An 18,075-nucleotide genomic window follows, 5' to 3' on the forward strand; every position below is an offset into this window, starting at 1 on the left:
TCTCCCGAGCCACCCTGCCTGCCTGCCTGCCTGGTGTCTTCCTCCTCCACTTGGATACATGAGGGTCTTCTCCCTTCTTACGTGGATTTGAGCTTCTAGCTGATCTTGAAATCTGTACTTTTGTGGTAGTGAAGTCTCCAGATGCTGTAGTGTTTTACATACCTGCAAAATTTTACTAGCTAGAAACAGTTCCCATCAGCCAGTTTCCCTTGGGGCAACATTCTGTTAGTGAAGTAAGCTCTTATTTCAGATTGCTTCATCTGAATTGTTACCGGGCTGGTCAGACATGTAGGTTTCCCAGGACTTATTAAAGTGATAATTAGAGTTGGCAGGAGAAAGCTAAAATGTGAGTAAATAATGAACGTTCTGGAATAACCCAGCTCTCTCCAGGGAGCATGCCCTGTTTTCTGTCCAGTGGGGTCCTCACCCTGTACCTCAGGGTGCTCTTTTTGGAAAGTGCTAGCTTAGGTCCCCTGACAGATTGGGCAACATGCCAAGTGGCTCTCTGTGCCTTTGTCCTGCTACAGATCGATGCCTTCCAGCACATGCAGCATTTTGTCCAGACCATGCAGCAACAGGCCCAGCACGCCATTGCCACTGAAGACCAGCAGCACAAGCAGGAGCTGCATAAGCTCATGGCCAGGTGAGCCCTGCCTGCCATCCAGCGCTTCTGCAAGGGCACCCTCATGGCACCTGGAGGAGCTGCTGCTGACATCCCTCAGTCTTCTGCAGAGGATCCCAGGCAGCCATCGGCACATCTGCTGTAGTCTCCGCCCTTACTTCCCAGAGCCCTGGCAGCAAGAACACTCATGTGCTAGCCTCCAGCTGTCTCCGGCTGTGGGATTCAGTGCCTTATTTCCACACACATTTTCTAATTCTACATTTATTTATTTGTGTGTGTGTGTGTGTTTATGTATATGTACGTGGTTTGTGTGGAGTCACAGCATGTATGTGGAAATCAGAGGACATCTTGCAGAAGTCAGTTCTCTCCTCCCACCAATATGAGTTCCAAAGATTGAACTCGGGTCATCAGAGTTGGTGGCAAGTGTCTTTACCCACTGAGCCATCTCACTGACTCAGGCTTTTAAATGGTTTAAAATGGCACCTACATTGCTGATTTGAAGTATAGATAGCCCTGACCCCAGGTAGGTTAGTCTCTGTGCCTCTTACTACAAGAGCACTATTTCCTAGGGTGATGAGAGGTGTAGCATCCCAGCACCAAGCACAGAGAGCAGCGCTAGAGCAGAGTGTCAGTCAGCAGGTGCTAGCATTAGTATCGTTCCTGTCTGGAAAGGAGGGGAAGAGGAGGGAAAAAAAATCAATGAGAAAAAAAGGAGGCAACAGCTGTCATCCACAAAGCTTGGTTATAAAGTCAGGCAGGTACACCTGTACCAGTACCTGATTTATGCTGTCATTGGAAGACACAGATCCTGAAGAAAAGACCGAAGTCTTTAGGGTGCCCCAGCAGTTTGCTGCTCTCCTCGGGGCCTTTGATGGGTCTTGCTTCTCTCTTTTCAGATGTTTCCTGAAACTGGGGGAGTGGCAGCTGAACCTTCAGGGCATCAATGAGAGCACCATCCCCAAGGTGCTGCAGTACTACAGTGCCGCCACTGAGCATGACCGAAGCTGGTACAAGGTGAGGACGGGCATCACCGGCTCCCGGCCCTCAGTTGTCCACATGGAGAGCCCTGAATCCTGCACCCTGTTTGAGTTCTCCCGTGATCTCATGGTCACAGCCAGGCTCCTGAAATGCCTGAAGTCTGTCAGAGGCCCACGGAGCCTGTGCTTTCCCTTATGAATTCTAGAGCAGCAAAGGTGCTGATTGAGGCTTTGGTTAAAGAAACACTTCCAATGATGCCCTTGTTCCAAGTGGCACTGGGGCCACAGCTGTCGCCTGTCATCCTAGGAACATCTGGGCACATGGCTGATCTCCAGAACTCTGTCTTCCCTTAGGTCATCTGTACCCCAAGCTTCTTTGTGACTTCTGTCCCTGACTGTTCCTCTGCTGGGAATTTAGACTTTTGTTTTTATTGGAAAGATCTAGAAAACATCCTGTTATCTTACCAGAAACCTTTCTGAAAGACACACAGTTATAAAATGTATGAAAGAAGTGGCTAGCTGGTGCAGGGGTATTCCTGCCTGGCTAGCTGGTGCAGGGGTATTCCTGGAAGCCCATGTTTTGGGGGAGTACATACTCTTTTTCTCCCCGACCTTTCTGATTGCTTCTGGGTAATAGCTTAGTTTAGCAATGTCATCAATTTCTTCCCAAACTCTGCATATTTACTAGTAACTTATAAATTATTCCCTCTGGGATCATAGTTGATCTAAAGACCATAGAAACATTTACAATAAAAAGCATTTATCCTGCTGGACGGTAGTGACACACCTTTAATCCCAGCACTCGCACTCAGGAGGCAGAGGCATACTCCGTGAGTTCAGTGCCAGCCTGGGCTACAGAATGAGTTCCAGGAGAGGTGCAAAGCTACACAGAGAAATTCTGTCTCGAAAAACAAAAACAAAGTATTTATCTTCTGCAGATGTTTCATGCTGATCTGAAAACTGCACTTTGGCTTGGGATATAGCTCAGTGATTGAGTGTTTCCTTACCTAGCATGCACAAAACAGTAGGATCCATCCCCAGCAGCATATACATGGGCGCACACACACACACAGATTTCTGGTCTGTGATAGGAATAATGATTCCCCTCCCCAGGTAGCTGCATGTCCAAAGCTGGAAAAATAATCAAATGAAGTTTTGCTTAGTGAGAACCTTGTTAATCAGCTCACAAACCACCTGTAATTCTAGTCCAGGGGATCTGGTGTCCTCTTCTGATTTCACAGGCACCAGGCATGCATGTGGTGCATATACATATATGCAGGCAAAACATCTATTAACATAAAATAAATCTGAAAAAGATGAGCTAAAACTCAGGAAGCCTCACTTTCTCCCAGATGAAATGGACTGCCTTGGCCCATCACATCCACTCCACTTGGCCAGCTCTCACTCTCCTCTGGGCCCTAAGCTGCAAGCACATGTGTTTCCTAGGGTTCTTTGCTATGCCCTCCAGGCACCTGTCTTTTCCCCTGCCAGGAAGACCCCCTGCCATCATCTCTCTTCCCCTCCTTACCCAACTTCTGTACAAGGCCAAGTCCCCTTTCTTTATGGAGCTCTTCAGATTACTGGTTCCCATTGCCACCTCTTCTGCCCCATCAGCCTACAGAGTCTGTAGGCAGTAAGGTTTGTAAACAAGCACCTCTTGCCTCAATGTCCCTTGAGGCAAGCAGTGTGCACTGCCCCTCTTGCTGTGACCCCACAATGCTTACTGTTGAGCCTAGTTCCACCAGTGCCCAGGAGATGAATGAGTCACATTAGTTACAGATATGCCCGCTCCCTGAGTGTCTGTAGATGTAGCATCTCATCCTGCTGATCTCAAGGCCCCATCCTCAGAGTAGACTCCAAATGTCAAGCTCTGCCTCAACACTAGCCTTACACTTCCCTGAGCCTTGCACTGAATCAGAGCAACCCTTGACTGCCCTTAACTTGCCCTGTGCCCCTAGGCTTGGCACGCGTGGGCAGTGATGAACTTTGAAGCCGTGCTGCACTACAAACATCAGAACCAAGCCCGGGACGAAAAGAAGAAACTGCGGCATGCCAGTGGAGCCAACATCACCAATGCCACCACTGCTGCCACCACAGCTGCCTCTGCCGCTGCTGCCACAAGCACAGAGGGTAGCAACAGTGAGAGCGAGGCTGAGAGCACAGAGAACAGCCCCACCCCCTCCCCTCTGCAGAAGAAGGTCACCGAGGTAACCTCCTCCTCACTCAACCTCCTCACTCCGAATGGCCAGAGCACAGCTCTGGGATAGTTGGGAAGCTCTGAGAAGCCTGAGGCTTTCTCTGAGGCAGGATGGGGCCGGACACACTGACTGGCTGGCCTTACCGTGTGCCAGAGGCTATGCTCCGTGAGTGCGTGCATGTTGGGGAGCTGCTTGCTTCCCACAGAGATGAGCTCATCCCCTCCATGCAAGGCCCTTGTGTGTGGGTGGCTGCTACAGCTGCAGGGCGACTCTGAGGACAGAGCCTTGGGGATCTGTCCTCTGCCCTGCACTTTCCCTCTACCTCCCCTGGGCCTGTCAGTCCAGAATGCAACAGAGCAGCCAGCAAGTACAAAGAACAGCATGTTCAGGGCCTCTGCTCCACTCCTACCGCCCTTGAAAACAGTTGCCACTGTGTAATGCATTCTGAGTTTGTTTTTTGCTTTTGTTTTTGGGGTTTTTGTTTTGTTTTGTTTTTCTTTTGTGGTTTTCAAGACAGGGTTTCTCTGTGTAGCTTTGCGCCTTTCCTGGAACTCACTTGGTAGCCCAGGCTGGCCTTGAACTCACAGAGATCCACCTGCCTCTGCCTCCCAAGTGCTGGGATTAAAGGCGTGTGCCACCGCCGCCCTTGGAATCATTCTGTATGCCATTAGCCTCCCGGCATAAATGTTCTCACACTCCTAACTATCCTCTGAGGCAGGCGCCGTCAGTGTACAGCTGTGCCTGCTGTACAGATGAGAGTTGAGACCAAGAGTGTCGGTAATATACTTGTGTTTCAACAGGATTTGTCCAAAACCCTCTTGTTGTACACTGTCCCAGCTGTCCAAGGCTTCTTCCGTTCTATCTCCTTGTCAAGAGGCAACAATCTCCAGGATACACTCAGGTATGGAGTAAGGGGAGGGTGTTACTCTGAAAGGCCTTATCAGTGGCAGGACATAAAAGCCACCCATCTGGTGTCTTCGTATTTCCCATCTGGTCGGTACAGCATATAGGCCTTTGTTCTCCTGTCCCTTGAGACATAACAGCCGACCAGGCCTCACATGTCAGCCTGAAACCGTGGAGATAAAGGAGAAGTGAGAAAGGGGAGGCTACCTGCCGTTCATCCTGGGGACTGGTTGGTCTGACTCACCAGCCTCACTGGTGCCCATCCTGCAGGCACCTCCTTCCACATGGTCAGACCCTGCCCAGCTCATCTCTGCAGCTGAACTTGTACCTCAGTGGCCCTGACAGACCTGGGATGAAACCCTTGGGCTCATCTTTAGCAATCCCTCACAAGCTCTGCCACCCATCAGAGCCTTAAAGGTGAAAGGCAGACAAGCTAGGAAACCTAATTCTGACTCTCTCCTGTCTCCACAGAGTCCTCACCTTGTGGTTTGATTATGGTCATTGGCCAGATGTCAATGAAGCCTTGGTGGAAGGGGTGAAGGCCATACAGATTGACACTTGGTTACAGGTGAGAACATGGTGACGTTGAGGATGGGTCACAACCTCTCTCTCCTGCTTGTCTCCTCTTGAAATCACCAGTGGTCACAGTAGCAGGGCAGCTGTGCTGTCAGCTGTAAAGAAGCACAGCTTGGTCCCAAGGTCCAGACTACATGTTCTCCCTTGCTTGTGCCGGGGAACTGAGACCTGCTAGATCAAAGCATATGCCTGAAATCCAGCACATGGGAGATTGAAGCAAAAGGATCATGACAAGTCTAGGCTGCATGAGACCTTGTCTCAAAAAAAAAAAAAAATCAGTCTTCTTTCCTATGCCTCACATGCTGCGCATCGTGTCTTCCTGCATACCAGGTTATACCTCAGCTCATCGCAAGAATTGACACACCAAGACCCTTGGTGGGCCGGCTCATTCACCAGCTTCTCACGGACATTGGTCGGTACCACCCCCAGGTACGTGCCAACCCTGAGCATTTTTTCATGAAACCCCTGATGGTTGGTTTGGTGGCTAACCTTTCCTAAAGCTGCTCAAGAGACAATGTGGGACTGGGAGCTAATGTATCACCCAGTGCTGGCAGTGTCCAGTGAGCAGGGGCCTTCCTCTCCCGGTGCAGTGCCCCTTCCCTAATGTCCACCCCATAATGCTCTCCTTATCACTTCTTTGCCATGCTCCTTAAAACACACCAGGTCTTGTCCACATCGTCCTTTGCAAGTGTCCCTCTGCTTGCTTTAGGCCCTCATCTATCCCCTGACGGTGGCCTCCAAGTCTACCACAACAGCCCGTCACAACGCAGCTAACAAGATCCTGAAGAACATGTGTGAGCACAGTAACACCCTGGTCCAGCAAGCCATGATGGTGAGTGTGTCTGGAGCCCGCAGCCACAGGTGCTGTGTGATGGCTCCTCTCCCTCAGCGCGGCACCACCCTCTCCTGCTCTCCCAAGGGTAGCTTAGCTGTGGCCTTCCTTCTTTCTCCCTCTGATCAGGTGAGTGAAGAGCTGATCCGAGTAGCCATCCTCTGGCACGAGATGTGGCATGAGGGCCTGGAAGAGGCGTCTCGCCTGTACTTTGGGGAGAGGAATGTGAAAGGCATGTTCGAAGTGCTGGAGCCCCTACATGCTATGATGGAGCGGGGCCCCCAGACTCTAAAGGAAACATCCTTTAATCAGGTACAGGGACATTTCTCCTCCGCTCACCAGACTGCTTCCCCTCCGACCTTCTTACTGCCCTTAAAAGTTACACCCAGCAGAGGTCCCAGCATAGAAAACTTAATCCCAACACTCTGTACAAGAGAATTGCAAGTTGAAGGCCAGCCTAGACCTAGAACTCATGCCCATAAAAACAAAGCAAAACAAAACAATGGAAATGTAGTTGTTGCAGTGACCATATTTTTTTTTTTAAATTACTGGCTTTTTTTTTTTTGAAGCTTTATTTACTTATATATACGAGTGTTTTGTCTGTATCTATGTACACTAGAAAAGGGCATCTGTTCCCGTGGGTACAGTTGTCGATGTTGTGAGCCTCCATGTGGATGCTGGAAATTGAACTCAAGACCTGGAAGAACAGCCAATGCACTGAGCTATTTCTCTAGCCCCTTAAATTATTGTCATTTCCTTGACATGCTGGGGGGCGGGGTCAAACCCAGGGTCTCACATGTGATGGGCAAGCACTGCCCCACCAAGTCGCTCCTTCAGCTGTTGAAGTTTTAACTGGAATCCCTCCAGGGGTCATCTTATTTCCCTAAATCCCCCTTTGAGGTTAGGTCATCCTCATGCCCTGGAAGGTCCAGGGTCGGGACTGCACGGCCTCTGCTGCTAGGCTGTTCCCTCCTGGTACCTTCACACCACCTCGGGCGCCCTGGGGGTCTGTGTGGTCAGCTTGGGCGGGGATTGAGTCTCCTAGGGTCGTGGCCACTTGGGTAGCTTGAAACTGTCCTGCTTTCCCTCTCAGGCATATGGTCGAGATTTAATGGAGGCACAAGAGTGGTGCAGGAAGTACATGAAGTCAGGGAACGTCAAGGACCTCACCCAAGCCTGGGATCTCTATTACCACGTGTTCAGACGGATCTCCAAGCAGTTACCCCAGGTAGGCTCTTGAGGCTCCCACCTGGGTTGTGAGTGCCTTGTGAGCTCCCGGGCTCATCCTGTGCATCTGGCTTCACTTGTGCTGCAGACTTTAGGACAAGCAATTCCTTGTTGCTATTTAATGAAAGGAAAATACTTAAATTGTGTTTCAGTTCCCCTTGCGAGGTAGAAGTCTAAATCCTTTCCTAACTATTCACAGCTCACATCCTTGGAGCTGCAGTATGTTTCCCCCAAACTTCTGATGTGCCGGGACCTTGAATTGGCTGTGCCAGGAACATATGACCCCAACCAGCCAATCATCCGCATTCAGTCCATAGCCCCATCTTTGCAAGTCATCACGTCAAAGCAGAGACCCCGGAAGTTGACCCTGATGGGTAAGGACCAAGCACACCTCCTCTACCCTGCCCAAGTTCCCTTTCTTCTGAAATGATCGCCTGCCATTTTGCCTGCTGCAACCCCATCTCTGTCAGAAGAGAGAGAGGACAGAGAATCTCTGTGGTTTGTTTTTTTACTCTTTTGGGGGGCCCGCCACCCAGCTCCCAAATAAATCACACGCAGAGGCTTATTCTTAATTAAAAATGCCTGGCCTTAGCTTGGCTTGTTTCTTGCCAGCTTTCCTTAACTTTAAATTATCCCATCTACCTTTTGCCTCTGGACTTTTCCCGTTCCCTTACTTCTGTAAATCTTACTCTTATTCCATGGTTTACTGGGTAGCTGGCCCCTGGAGTCTTCCTCCTTCTCTGGCTACTTCTTTTTCCTTTTCCTCCCAGATTTCTCCTTCTATTAATTCTCTCTGCCCACCAGCCCTGTCTATCCTTTCTCCTACCTTGCTATTGGCCATTCAGTTCTCTATTAGACCATCAGGTGTTTCACACAGGCACAGTAACACAGCTTCATGGAGTTAAACAAATGCAACGTAAACAAAAGCAACACACCTTAAAGTAATATTCCACAACAAATCTCCTCCTGTTACATCTTCTAAGACTCCTTGTTTGCCCAGCACCTTACTTGTTGAAGTAAAGCAGCAGATCGTCGCCCTTGTCTGATCGTTTTATTGTGGTGGGAAGGTATGGGAAACCGATGGTGCCAAGGAAGACATCTGAGGCAAACATGATAAGCTGTTTTGAAGACAGCTTTTTTTTTTATTTTTTTTTTTATTTTTTATTTATTTTTTTATTTATTTATTTTTTTTTTTTTTTTTTTGAGCTGAGGATTGAACCCAGGGCCTTGCGCTTGCTAGGCTAGTGCTCTACCACTGAGCTAAATCCCCAACCCCGAAGACAGCTTTTATGCTCTGGAATGTTCCTAGTTTACCATCATTGTCTATAATGAGCATGCTGAACTTGGGTTCTCAGTAGACTATGCCAGTGTGAATTTCTGCCTCTGGGATTTCTTTAGGAGCAGAGTGCTGTCAACCTATATCAGTTTAAGGAAGGCCCAAGAGCTCTGCAGGCTCTGAGAGGTCTCTTGCCCTTTTAGGGAATCGAGAAGGGTGTTGAAGCAGGGTCTCATTCTGTATTCCTAGCTGCCCTGTACTCACTAATGTAGCACAGGCTAGCCACAAACTTGAGGCAATCCTTCCTTTGCCTTCCAAGTACTTGTATTGCAGACATGTGCCCCACCAGGCCTGGATTCCTTACTCTGTGTGTGTGTGTGTGTGTGTGCGCGCGCGCACCAAATGAAAATAAAAGAGGGTATCAAGTATCTTATCACTTTTTGCCAGTTCCTTTTTAAAATAGGATCTCTCCCTGAATATCGAGCTCTGAGGCTCTCATTTTCTCAGCTAAGCTGAAAGCAAGTAAGTCCCAGCAATCCTCCTGTTTCTGCTCCACTTGGAAGTAGGGTTACAGGACACCTGGCTGGTTATGTAGGTTCTGGGATGGGGCCTGCAATTCCTCATGATTACTCAGCGCTCGCTCTCACTCGCGCTCTCTCTCTCTCTCTCTCTCTCTCTCTCTCTCTCTCTCTCTCTCTCTCTCTCCCTGTCTCCCCCCCCCCATTCTCCCTCTTTAATGTGTATGGATATTTTACCTGTATGTGTGTCTCTGTACCAAATTCATGCCTACAAAGGCCAGCAGAGGGTGTTTGATCCCCTGGAACTGGAGTTGTAGATGGTTGTGAGCTGCCATGTGGGCGCTGGGAACTGAACCTGGTCCTCTGAAGAGCAGTCAGTTCTCTTAACTACTGAGCCATCTCCATGCACAGCAAGCACTCTGCTGATGAGCTGGCTGTCTAGTCCCCACTCCTGAGAGCCTATGTGGAGGGTCTAGTGGGAGCACAGCTGCTCCTCTTTGACAGAGTGATAGCTTTGAGAGAGAGGCACATGGACAAGGACACCTGCCTAGCAAGCGAGATCAACCAAACCAGCCCTGGGATCTGTGGAGTGGCAGATGCCTCAGCCAGAGTGCTCTCGAATTTATTTATTTGATTGTTTATTCATTCATTCATTCATTCATTTATGGATTTTTTTTCAAGACAGGGTCTCACTATGTTGCCCTATGTGTCCTAAAACTCATAATGTAGACCAGGCTGGCCTTGAATACTCAAGATCTGTTTACCTCTGCCTCCAGAGTGCTGGGATTAAAGGCATTCACCACTATGCCTGGCTTCCTTTCTCAATCTTTTTTTTTTTTTTTGGTTTTTCCACACAGGTCCTGGATCTCGCTTTATAGACCAGGCTGGCTTCGAACTCACAGAGATCCTCCTGGCTCTGCTTCCCGAGTGCTGGGATTAAAGGCGTGCGCCACCACTGCCCTGCAGAGGACCCAAGTTCTGTTCCCGGCAGCTCACAACTGTCTATAACTCAGTTTCATAAGGATCTGAAACCTTTGGCTTCCACAAACACCTGGACACACATGCTCACACCAAGATTCATACGCATAATTAAAAATAATGAATCTTTAAAAGCATCATAGTCCCACAAGTGATGGTGTTTAGTATTTAATGAGGGCTATGGTTATAATTCAGTTGATAAGTGCTTGCCTTTCATGCACAATGCCCTGGTTAGGACCTATATGGCACACACTTATAATCCCAGCACTCAGGAGGCAGGGGCAGGAGGATTACTACAAGTTCAAGGTCAGAATGGGCTGCATGAGATCCTGTCTCTTTAAAAAAGAGAAGCTTAAGAAGGAACTCTTGCCAGGCAGTGGTGGCACACGCCTTTAATCCCAGCACTCAGGAGGCAGAGGCAGGTGGATCTCTGAGTTCGAGGCCAGCCTGAGCTACAGAGTGAGATCCAGGAAAGGTGCAAAGCTACACAGAGAAACCCTGTCTCGAAAACACCAAAAAAAAAAAGGAACTCTCAGCACTGAGGCTCCTCCTCCCTCTCCACCCCAGACCTACTTCCCCAGCCAGCTATGGGGCAAATTCTCTGACCTCCCATTGGGCATAACCCCACTGGGGGGCCCAGGTGACTGTCCTGGAGGAGTCAGGAAAGGACAGAGTCTTCATGAAAACAGTTCTTGTTTTAATTAGAGCAGCATTGGTTGTGGGAGACCACTGAAAGCAGAGCTGTTCTTTCCCTCAGTTCAAAGGCACAGATGTGCTTGTCTGTAGGGACGGTGTGACTAGGAGAATCCCACAGCACCTTGGGATCGCCGGTGGTCTTGGGTGGCAGTGTAAGCAGCTCTGACCTATTTCAGTTGCCCCCTGTCTCTTGCAGGCAGCAATGGGCACGAGTTTGTTTTCCTCCTGAAAGGCCACGAAGACCTGAGGCAGGATGAGCGAGTGATGCAGCTCTTCGGCCTGGTGAACACGCTCCTGGCCAATGACCCCACTTCTCTTCGGAAAAACCTCAGGTATGCAGAACACTGAGAGGCTGAGCTCTCGAGGCTCTTCCCATTCCATCCGATGCTGTCCAGAGAATCCTGCCTTCACAAACTTTAAATTTAGGTCTGGTGACACATGCCTGTAATCCTAGATCTTGGGAGGTAGAGGCACAAGGATCAAGAATTCAACGCTAATCCCTGCACTTGAGAGGCAGAGGCAGGTGGATCTCTATGAGTTCAAGGCTAGCCTGGTCTACAGAGCAAGTTCCAGGACAGGATCCAAAGCCATACAGAGAAACTCTGTCTCACCCTCCCCCCACAAAAAAAATTCAAAGCTAGCCCTGTTGTGAAAAAGAAATCCCTCTCAGTATGGTAGCACACTCCTGTGATCCCAGCACTCAGGAAACAAGCAGGGCAGGAGGATTGCTACAAGCCTGGTCTAACAGGTTCCAACCAACTAGGGCTGCATAGAGAGACCCAGTCTCAAAAAAAAAAAAAAAAAAAAAACCAAAGCAGAACAAAATAACATTCAATTAAAGTGTCTGGCAAGGAGCACCAAGTGCCCAACACAGGAAGATCCTCCAGACTTTTTAGTGTGTTCCCATAGTGAAATGCCTTTAGTGAGCTCAAAGAACTCAGAAGGTAGTGCCTCGAAGATTAGACTCAAGTCCACAAATGTGATAATCCCCGGGACCAAAGCCAGCAAAATACTTCCTGCCGTGCCTCTGCCTCTCAGCCCGTGGCTGTCCCACTGAGGCTACTCTAGCTCTATAAGTAGTCATTTGGAAAATTTATGAGGCAAGTTGAGGACCACTGTGGCTTCCATGGCATCTTCTGGGGGCCTTCTTCACGGAGGGCCCCTCAGCCCACCCCTTGCAGCAGGGAGCTCACCAAAGGCATTGTGTGTCCTAAGCTGATCAGAGGTGTTCTGTGTTCACTGTGCAATGACCCTCCTTCCCTGTGGCCACCAGCATCCAGAGATACGCAGTCATCCCTCTGTCTACCAACTCGGGCCTCATTGGCTGGGTCCCCCACTGTGACACCCTGCATGCCCTCATCCGGGACTACAGGGAGAAGAAGAAGATCCTCCTGAACATCGAGCATCGCATCATGCTGCGGGTACGTGCCACCATCATGCCAATACCCTTGACCCTCATGTGTATCCACACTCCAGGGCACCCACACCTGTCTGGTGGTGTGTGGTCGGACTTTTCTTGGGGCCTCCAGCTCACAAATAATGACATAGAGACTTAATATGAAAGCTTGGCCTTAGCTTAGGTTTGCCCCACTAGCTCTTATAACTTAAATTAACCCATTTATTTTTAGCTACATTTTGTGGCTTGTTACCTCATCTCTCCATACTGCTCATGCTGATTCCTGCCTGTCTGACTGACAACTCCACCTTCTTCTTCCCAGAGTTCTCTCTGCCCTGAAGGTCCTCCTGACTAGCTATTGGCCATTCAGCTTTTTATTACCCCAATCACAGCAGTACATTTTCACACAGTGTACAAATATCCCAAAACAGTGGGGTACCACTGAGAAAGCTGTCCAAGGGAAAGGCTTAATGAAGTAACTGATAGAGCAGATAAATGCTGAGAAACAAGGGGGGTGGGCACGAAGGCTCATTGGGGGAAGGTGCCTGCTGTGCAGGCCTGCCTGATGGCCCTAGACCACAATAAAAAGAGAGAAGCAACTCCCAGAAATTTTCCTCTGACCTCCACATGCATACAAAATAATAATACTTTTTTTTTTTTGGTTTTTCGAGACAGGGTTTCTCAGTGTAGCTTTGCACCTTTCCTGGATCTCGCTCTGTAGACCAGGCTGGCCTGGAAACTCACAGAGATTCGCCTAGCTCTGCTTCCCGAGTGCTGGGACTAAAGGCGTGCGCCACCACCGCCCTGTTTTTTTTTGTTTTGTTTTGTTTTGTTTTGTTTTATTATAAAAGTTGTCAGGCAGTGGTGGCTCACACTTTAATCTCAGCACTTGGGAGACAGAGGCAGGCAGATCTCTTTCAGTTTGAGGCCAGACTGGTCTACAGAGTAAGTATGCTACACAGAGAAACCCTGTCCAAAAAAATAAATAAGTAAAAATAAAAAAATGCTGGGCATAGTGATGCATGACTTTAATCCTAACCTTGGTAAGGCAGAAGCAGGTAGATCTCTGTGAGTTCAAGATCAGTCTGGTCTACATAACAAATCCAGGACAGCCAGGGGTACATAATAAGACCTTGTCTTACCAAAAGAAAAAAAAAAAAAAAAATAGCCACCACATTGTTTTTTCCCTTTCCCATGTTGTTTCCTTTCTCTGTTGGCATTGCTGATGAAATCCGAAGCCAGCTCTACCTGGCCTCAGCCCGTTCTCCTAAATGTGGCCTGGCCGTTGTGGGCTCCTCTCTCACTGACTGACTATGTCCTCATTCAGATGGCTCCTGACTATGACCACCTGACTCTGATGCAGAAAGTGGAGGTGTTTGAGCACGCTGTCAACAACACAGCTGGGGATGACCTGGCCAAGCTGCTGTGGCTGAAAAGCCCCAGCTCAGAGGTATGGCCTGGGGCTCTGCTGCATTCTCACCACCACCACAGACACCCACATTTGACAGGAGTAGACTCATTTTTATTGTGGTTAGCTGAGGAATTTTCACATGATTAAATTGAGAATGATGGTTCATGCGTATAATCCCAGTTGGGAGACTGAGGCAGGAGGACCACCATGAATTTAAGTTCATCCTTTACTACATAGAGAATTTTAAGACTGTCTGAGCTATATCTGAGCCCCTGTCTTGGGGGATGGGGGAGAGAGTACCAGAGATATTGTTCAGTGGTTAACAGCACTGGCTACTCTTGCAGAGGACCTCACTTAAGTTCCTACTGTTTGTAACTCTAGTTCCAGGCATCCAACATCCTTCTGGCCATCACAGGCATCAGGTATATAAGTAGTGCACAAACATACATGCAGGCAAAACACTCATACACATATAAATCAATCACTCTGGTTTTTTTTTTTTGTTTTGTTTTGTTTTTTTTTTTTTTTTTTTCCAAATGAAATAAAACTGGACCAGAGAGATAGCTTGGCAGGTTAATTCACTCTCTAAGTAGTTGACTTCAGTCCCTGGTCCCCACGTGGTAGAGGAAGAGAACCAACTCACACAAGTTGGCCCTGACCTCAGCTTGAGTACTGTAGCACATGCACCTGCCTCCCAGACATACACAAATCAATAAATATGGTTTTTAAATGTGTTTGCTACCTTACTATTTTTCAGAATATCTACCCTTCCCCACCTGCTAAGAGACTGCCTTGCTTACACATTGATCTTAGTCTCTCTGGGGAATTTATTCTAGAGCCATCTCATCTCTCTCTGCCTATTTCTCTTGAAAATCAGCAGTTAATACAAGTTTCTTCACACTGGCTAGGTCTGCATTTGTTTTCTACTGCCTACATTTGAGGACCATTACATTGCCATGGCAGAAACAGTGCTGTTGACATTTTTTAGAATGACATGAAATGTAACAAACAACTTGGAAAGATGGTCTGTCTTCACAGTCTCAAGTGGAAATCCTGAAATGCTATTTTCACTGATATCTTCATGTTCCTAAGGAAAGGCTCGTTTATTCATCCAAACACAACACATTTCTGATAAAGTTGATTTTGAGGCATAGTTTACAATCAATAATGGGATCTTTGCTCCGTTATCCATTCTAACTGGTTATGGTAGAATCTAAGAACAGCTCTCCTGTATTATATGTTGAAACTACTAGCTTACGGAATGCTGAGTCATGTGTTCATTTGTGTTACAGGTGTGGTTTGACCGCAGAACCAATTATACCCGCTCCTTAGCCGTCATGTCAATGGTTGGATACATTTTAGGCCTGGGAGACAGGTGAGTGCATTTTTGTGTCTTTAATTCTCTTTCTCCAGTTTTTGAATAGTTTCGTTTTGTTTTCTAGGGAAATAACATGACCATTGAATAAATAACTATTTTATTTTTCAAAGGGCAAGCAAGCATGGTTTTATTGAGAAATAGGGTGATTGTGCCTACAGCAGGGAGGGCTCACTAAAGTGATTTATTGATTTAACAAACTCATCAATCACCACTGTGCTAAGACAGATCATTCTCCATCTGTAATTAAAACCAACCAAAGTAGAACCTTAGATTATACAAAATACACCTCTAAGTGTAGTAACCAAAAGCAATAATTCAGGGCTGGGGATAAGACCCGGTGGAAGAGCACTTGTGTAGCTAATACAAAGCCTGGAGTTTGATCTGCAGGACCACCCAAAAAGAAAAAAGGAAAAAAAAAAGAATATTCAGATACTGACTAACAAGAATGTAAACAAAACTGATTATTTGGTGTGTACTGCTTTTCTTTTGGAGTTGTGTCTCATACATTTACTTAAGTAAAAGTCATTTTGTGCCCCCTACCTCCAAAATAAAAACTCAGGGCTAAGAGCCAGGCTCTAAGGCGTACACCTGTAGTTCCAGTGCTTGGGAGCTGAGATAGGAATGTTGCCTCAGCCTAAGATCCTTTTTTGTTAATTGGTCCTGAGCCTAAGATTTGAAATGAGCCTGGGAAGCAAAATGAGGTTTCATCTTTAAAAGACAAGGCCAATCAAGGCATGGTAGACAAGCCCTTGACTCCAGCACTCAAGAGGCAGAGGCAGGCAGATCTCTGTAAGATCTAGGACAGCCAGAACTACACAGTGAAACCCTGTCTTTTTTTTTTTTTTTTTTTTTTTTTTTTTTTAAAAAAAAAAAAGCCAGAGAACTGGTAGCTCTTCAGGTAAAAGTGCTTACACCACAGGACCTGACAACCTGAGTTTGCTCTCTGGTAGAAGGGAGAATCAACTCCTGTGAGTTGTCCTCTAACTGCCAAATAAGAGCCATGGTGTGTACATGTGCAGGTGTGCACTCACACACACACACACACACACACACACAAAATGTAAAACAAAATACAGAGCTCTGGAAAGCAGTAGTTTGAAACATGAAACCTTGGCAGAATGCCTTTGAAGAAAGACTGACGACTAAGGCCTTAGACTGATCCAAAGGTTCAAGCAGACAAGCCCCTGTGGTAGCTGCTTGATGTGAATGACAGCGCTGGGCCACTCTTGACAGAAACTGTTTTCCTGGGGACCCAGAATTAGGTTTTGTGGGCTGTGTGGCCTCTGCTGCATGCACTCTGCTCTGCCTTGTGGCCCTGTGCAGAAACCAGTGAGTATGGCTAGCTCCCACAAAGCCCGGACCCCACAGGCAGGTGGGGCTGGGCTCACCTGAGTGGGCCTTTGCCCGCCCGGCCTGGAGCTGCCTCCTGGATTGATTCTCCCCCTGCTCTCATCTGTTTGTCAGACACCCGTCCAACCTGATGCTGGACCGGCTGAGTGGGAAGATCCTGCACATTGACTTTGGGGACTGCTTTGAGGTGAATGCTGCGGAAAGCTAACCCTCCTGACACTTTGGGTAACCCCAGCCCCAAAGGCCTTCCCTTTCCCCCCCACCCAGCCTCTCAGCCCCTTGGGGAAAGACTGTCCCCACACCCTGTCAGAGAAGAGGGATGTCTTGTCCTCTGGCTGCATGCTAGCCAAGGCTAGGTAGTGAGCACCTGTCCTTTTTCTCTTTCCCGTTTTTTGTTTTCTGAAGTCATCTTTCAAATCCCTGTGATAAATACCCTCTGAATTCAGTCAGTCAGTGCATGTGATGTCAAGAGAAGCCACCCACCTTCACCTGGCCTTCGCTAGAGGATATGACCTAACTGTGGATTTGGCTTTTCCTTTCATGACCCTATAGGTGGCTATGACCAGAGAGAAATTTCCAGAAAAGATTCCATTTAGACTAACAAGAATGTTGACCAATGCTATGGAGGTGAGTGGATCCTGGGTACACACTGATTTGAAATGTAGCCAACACGGTTATACCCTTCTCTGAGGACAGACGTGCTTGTTAGAGCACATCAGTTCTCTAGGTGCCCGTGTGGTTTCTGTAACCATCCCTGTTTCTGTGTCTGGCCTGGGTTTGCACATGTGAGGGTGACAGCCCCCCTCCCGTCCCCTTGCCTTGGTAATAAGGCACCAGTGAGCCACCGTTAGTAACTACTGGCTGTGTGGCTCTGTCCCTTGTGCAGGTTACAGGTCTGGATGGCAACTACAGAACCACATGCCACACAGTGATGGAAGTGCTTCGGGAACACAAGGACAGTGTCATGGCTGTACTGGAAGCATTTGTCTATGACCCTTTGCTGAACTGGAGGCTAATGGACAGTAAGTTTCAACTCTGTGGGATGAATTCTTTATATGTTCTAAGCCAGCCTGGGCTGTTTGACATAAGTGTGTAAGTGTGTATATTTGTGTATATGTATGTGTTCCAAACACATTACAAAGCAGCTCTAGGGGCTGGAGAGGAATTTCAAGTAGTTTTATGAGCTGTGGAACGCTCCCAATCCAGGCTTAGCTGTTTAATGAAGATGTTTTTCTAGATAAACTATACCTTTGTGGGTTTCATTTGTTTGGGCTGTAGAGTGAGGAAGCTAGGATTTTAGTAAGAAACACGGACAGTTGTGATTTGAAACTTCTGATGCTCTGTCAGTAAACCTGCACTCACCTTGTCTAAGTCAGGTCTGCAGTGGAGAACATCTATCTAGGTTGCAGATCCTGGCTCTCTCTCACTTGGTTTTGAATGATAGATCTTGTTCACTATTCAGCATTACAGCTATTGATAAAATTATGTTTTTATGATCATAAGGAAATAGCTTTTCAACCAAGTTTCTTTAAAGTCACAGTCTGAAGTACTTCATAACACTTTCTTTTCCTAGCAAATACCAAAGGCAATAAGCGGTCCCGAACAAGGACAGATTCCTACTCTGCAGGCCAGTCAGTAGGTGAGTACATCCAGGAAATATGGCAGACTCCATTCCTTTATATCCAGAGTATTTAAGGTCATCTTACCTACATAGCAAGTTTGAGACCAGCCTAGGTT

At 47.6% G+C, this 18,075-nt stretch overlaps 1 protein-coding gene across 1 annotated transcript in view; it reads left to right on the plus strand.

The window, feature by feature from the left end:
• Mtor (mechanistic target of rapamycin kinase) overlaps positions 1–18,075 on the plus strand; it is a 115,000-nt gene that overhangs the window by 88,752 nt on the left and 8,173 nt on the right. Inside the window, exons 37-54 of the mRNA XM_036179965.1 lie at positions 528–643; positions 1,519–1,636; positions 3,558–3,806; positions 4,598–4,698; positions 5,172–5,268; positions 5,607–5,705; positions 5,986–6,108; positions 6,238–6,420; positions 7,202–7,336; positions 7,535–7,709; positions 11,000–11,135; positions 12,077–12,224; positions 13,527–13,649; positions 14,903–14,985; positions 16,453–16,525; positions 16,891–16,965; positions 17,225–17,360; positions 17,912–17,977. Coding sequence (XP_036035858.1) covers positions 528–643; positions 1,519–1,636; positions 3,558–3,806; positions 4,598–4,698; positions 5,172–5,268; positions 5,607–5,705; positions 5,986–6,108; positions 6,238–6,420; positions 7,202–7,336; positions 7,535–7,709; positions 11,000–11,135; positions 12,077–12,224; positions 13,527–13,649; positions 14,903–14,985; positions 16,453–16,525; positions 16,891–16,965; positions 17,225–17,360; positions 17,912–17,977 — 2,236 coding nt within the window. The remainder of the gene's footprint in view (positions 1–527; positions 644–1,518; positions 1,637–3,557; positions 3,807–4,597; positions 4,699–5,171; positions 5,269–5,606; positions 5,706–5,985; positions 6,109–6,237; positions 6,421–7,201; positions 7,337–7,534; positions 7,710–10,999; positions 11,136–12,076; positions 12,225–13,526; positions 13,650–14,902; positions 14,986–16,452; positions 16,526–16,890; positions 16,966–17,224; positions 17,361–17,911; positions 17,978–18,075) is intronic.

The sequence above is a fragment of the Onychomys torridus genome, chromosome 2 (genome assembly GCF_903995425.1).
Source record: "Onychomys torridus chromosome 2, mOncTor1.1, whole genome shotgun sequence".
Classification (NCBI taxonomy): domain Eukaryota; kingdom Metazoa; phylum Chordata; class Mammalia; order Rodentia; family Cricetidae; genus Onychomys; species Onychomys torridus.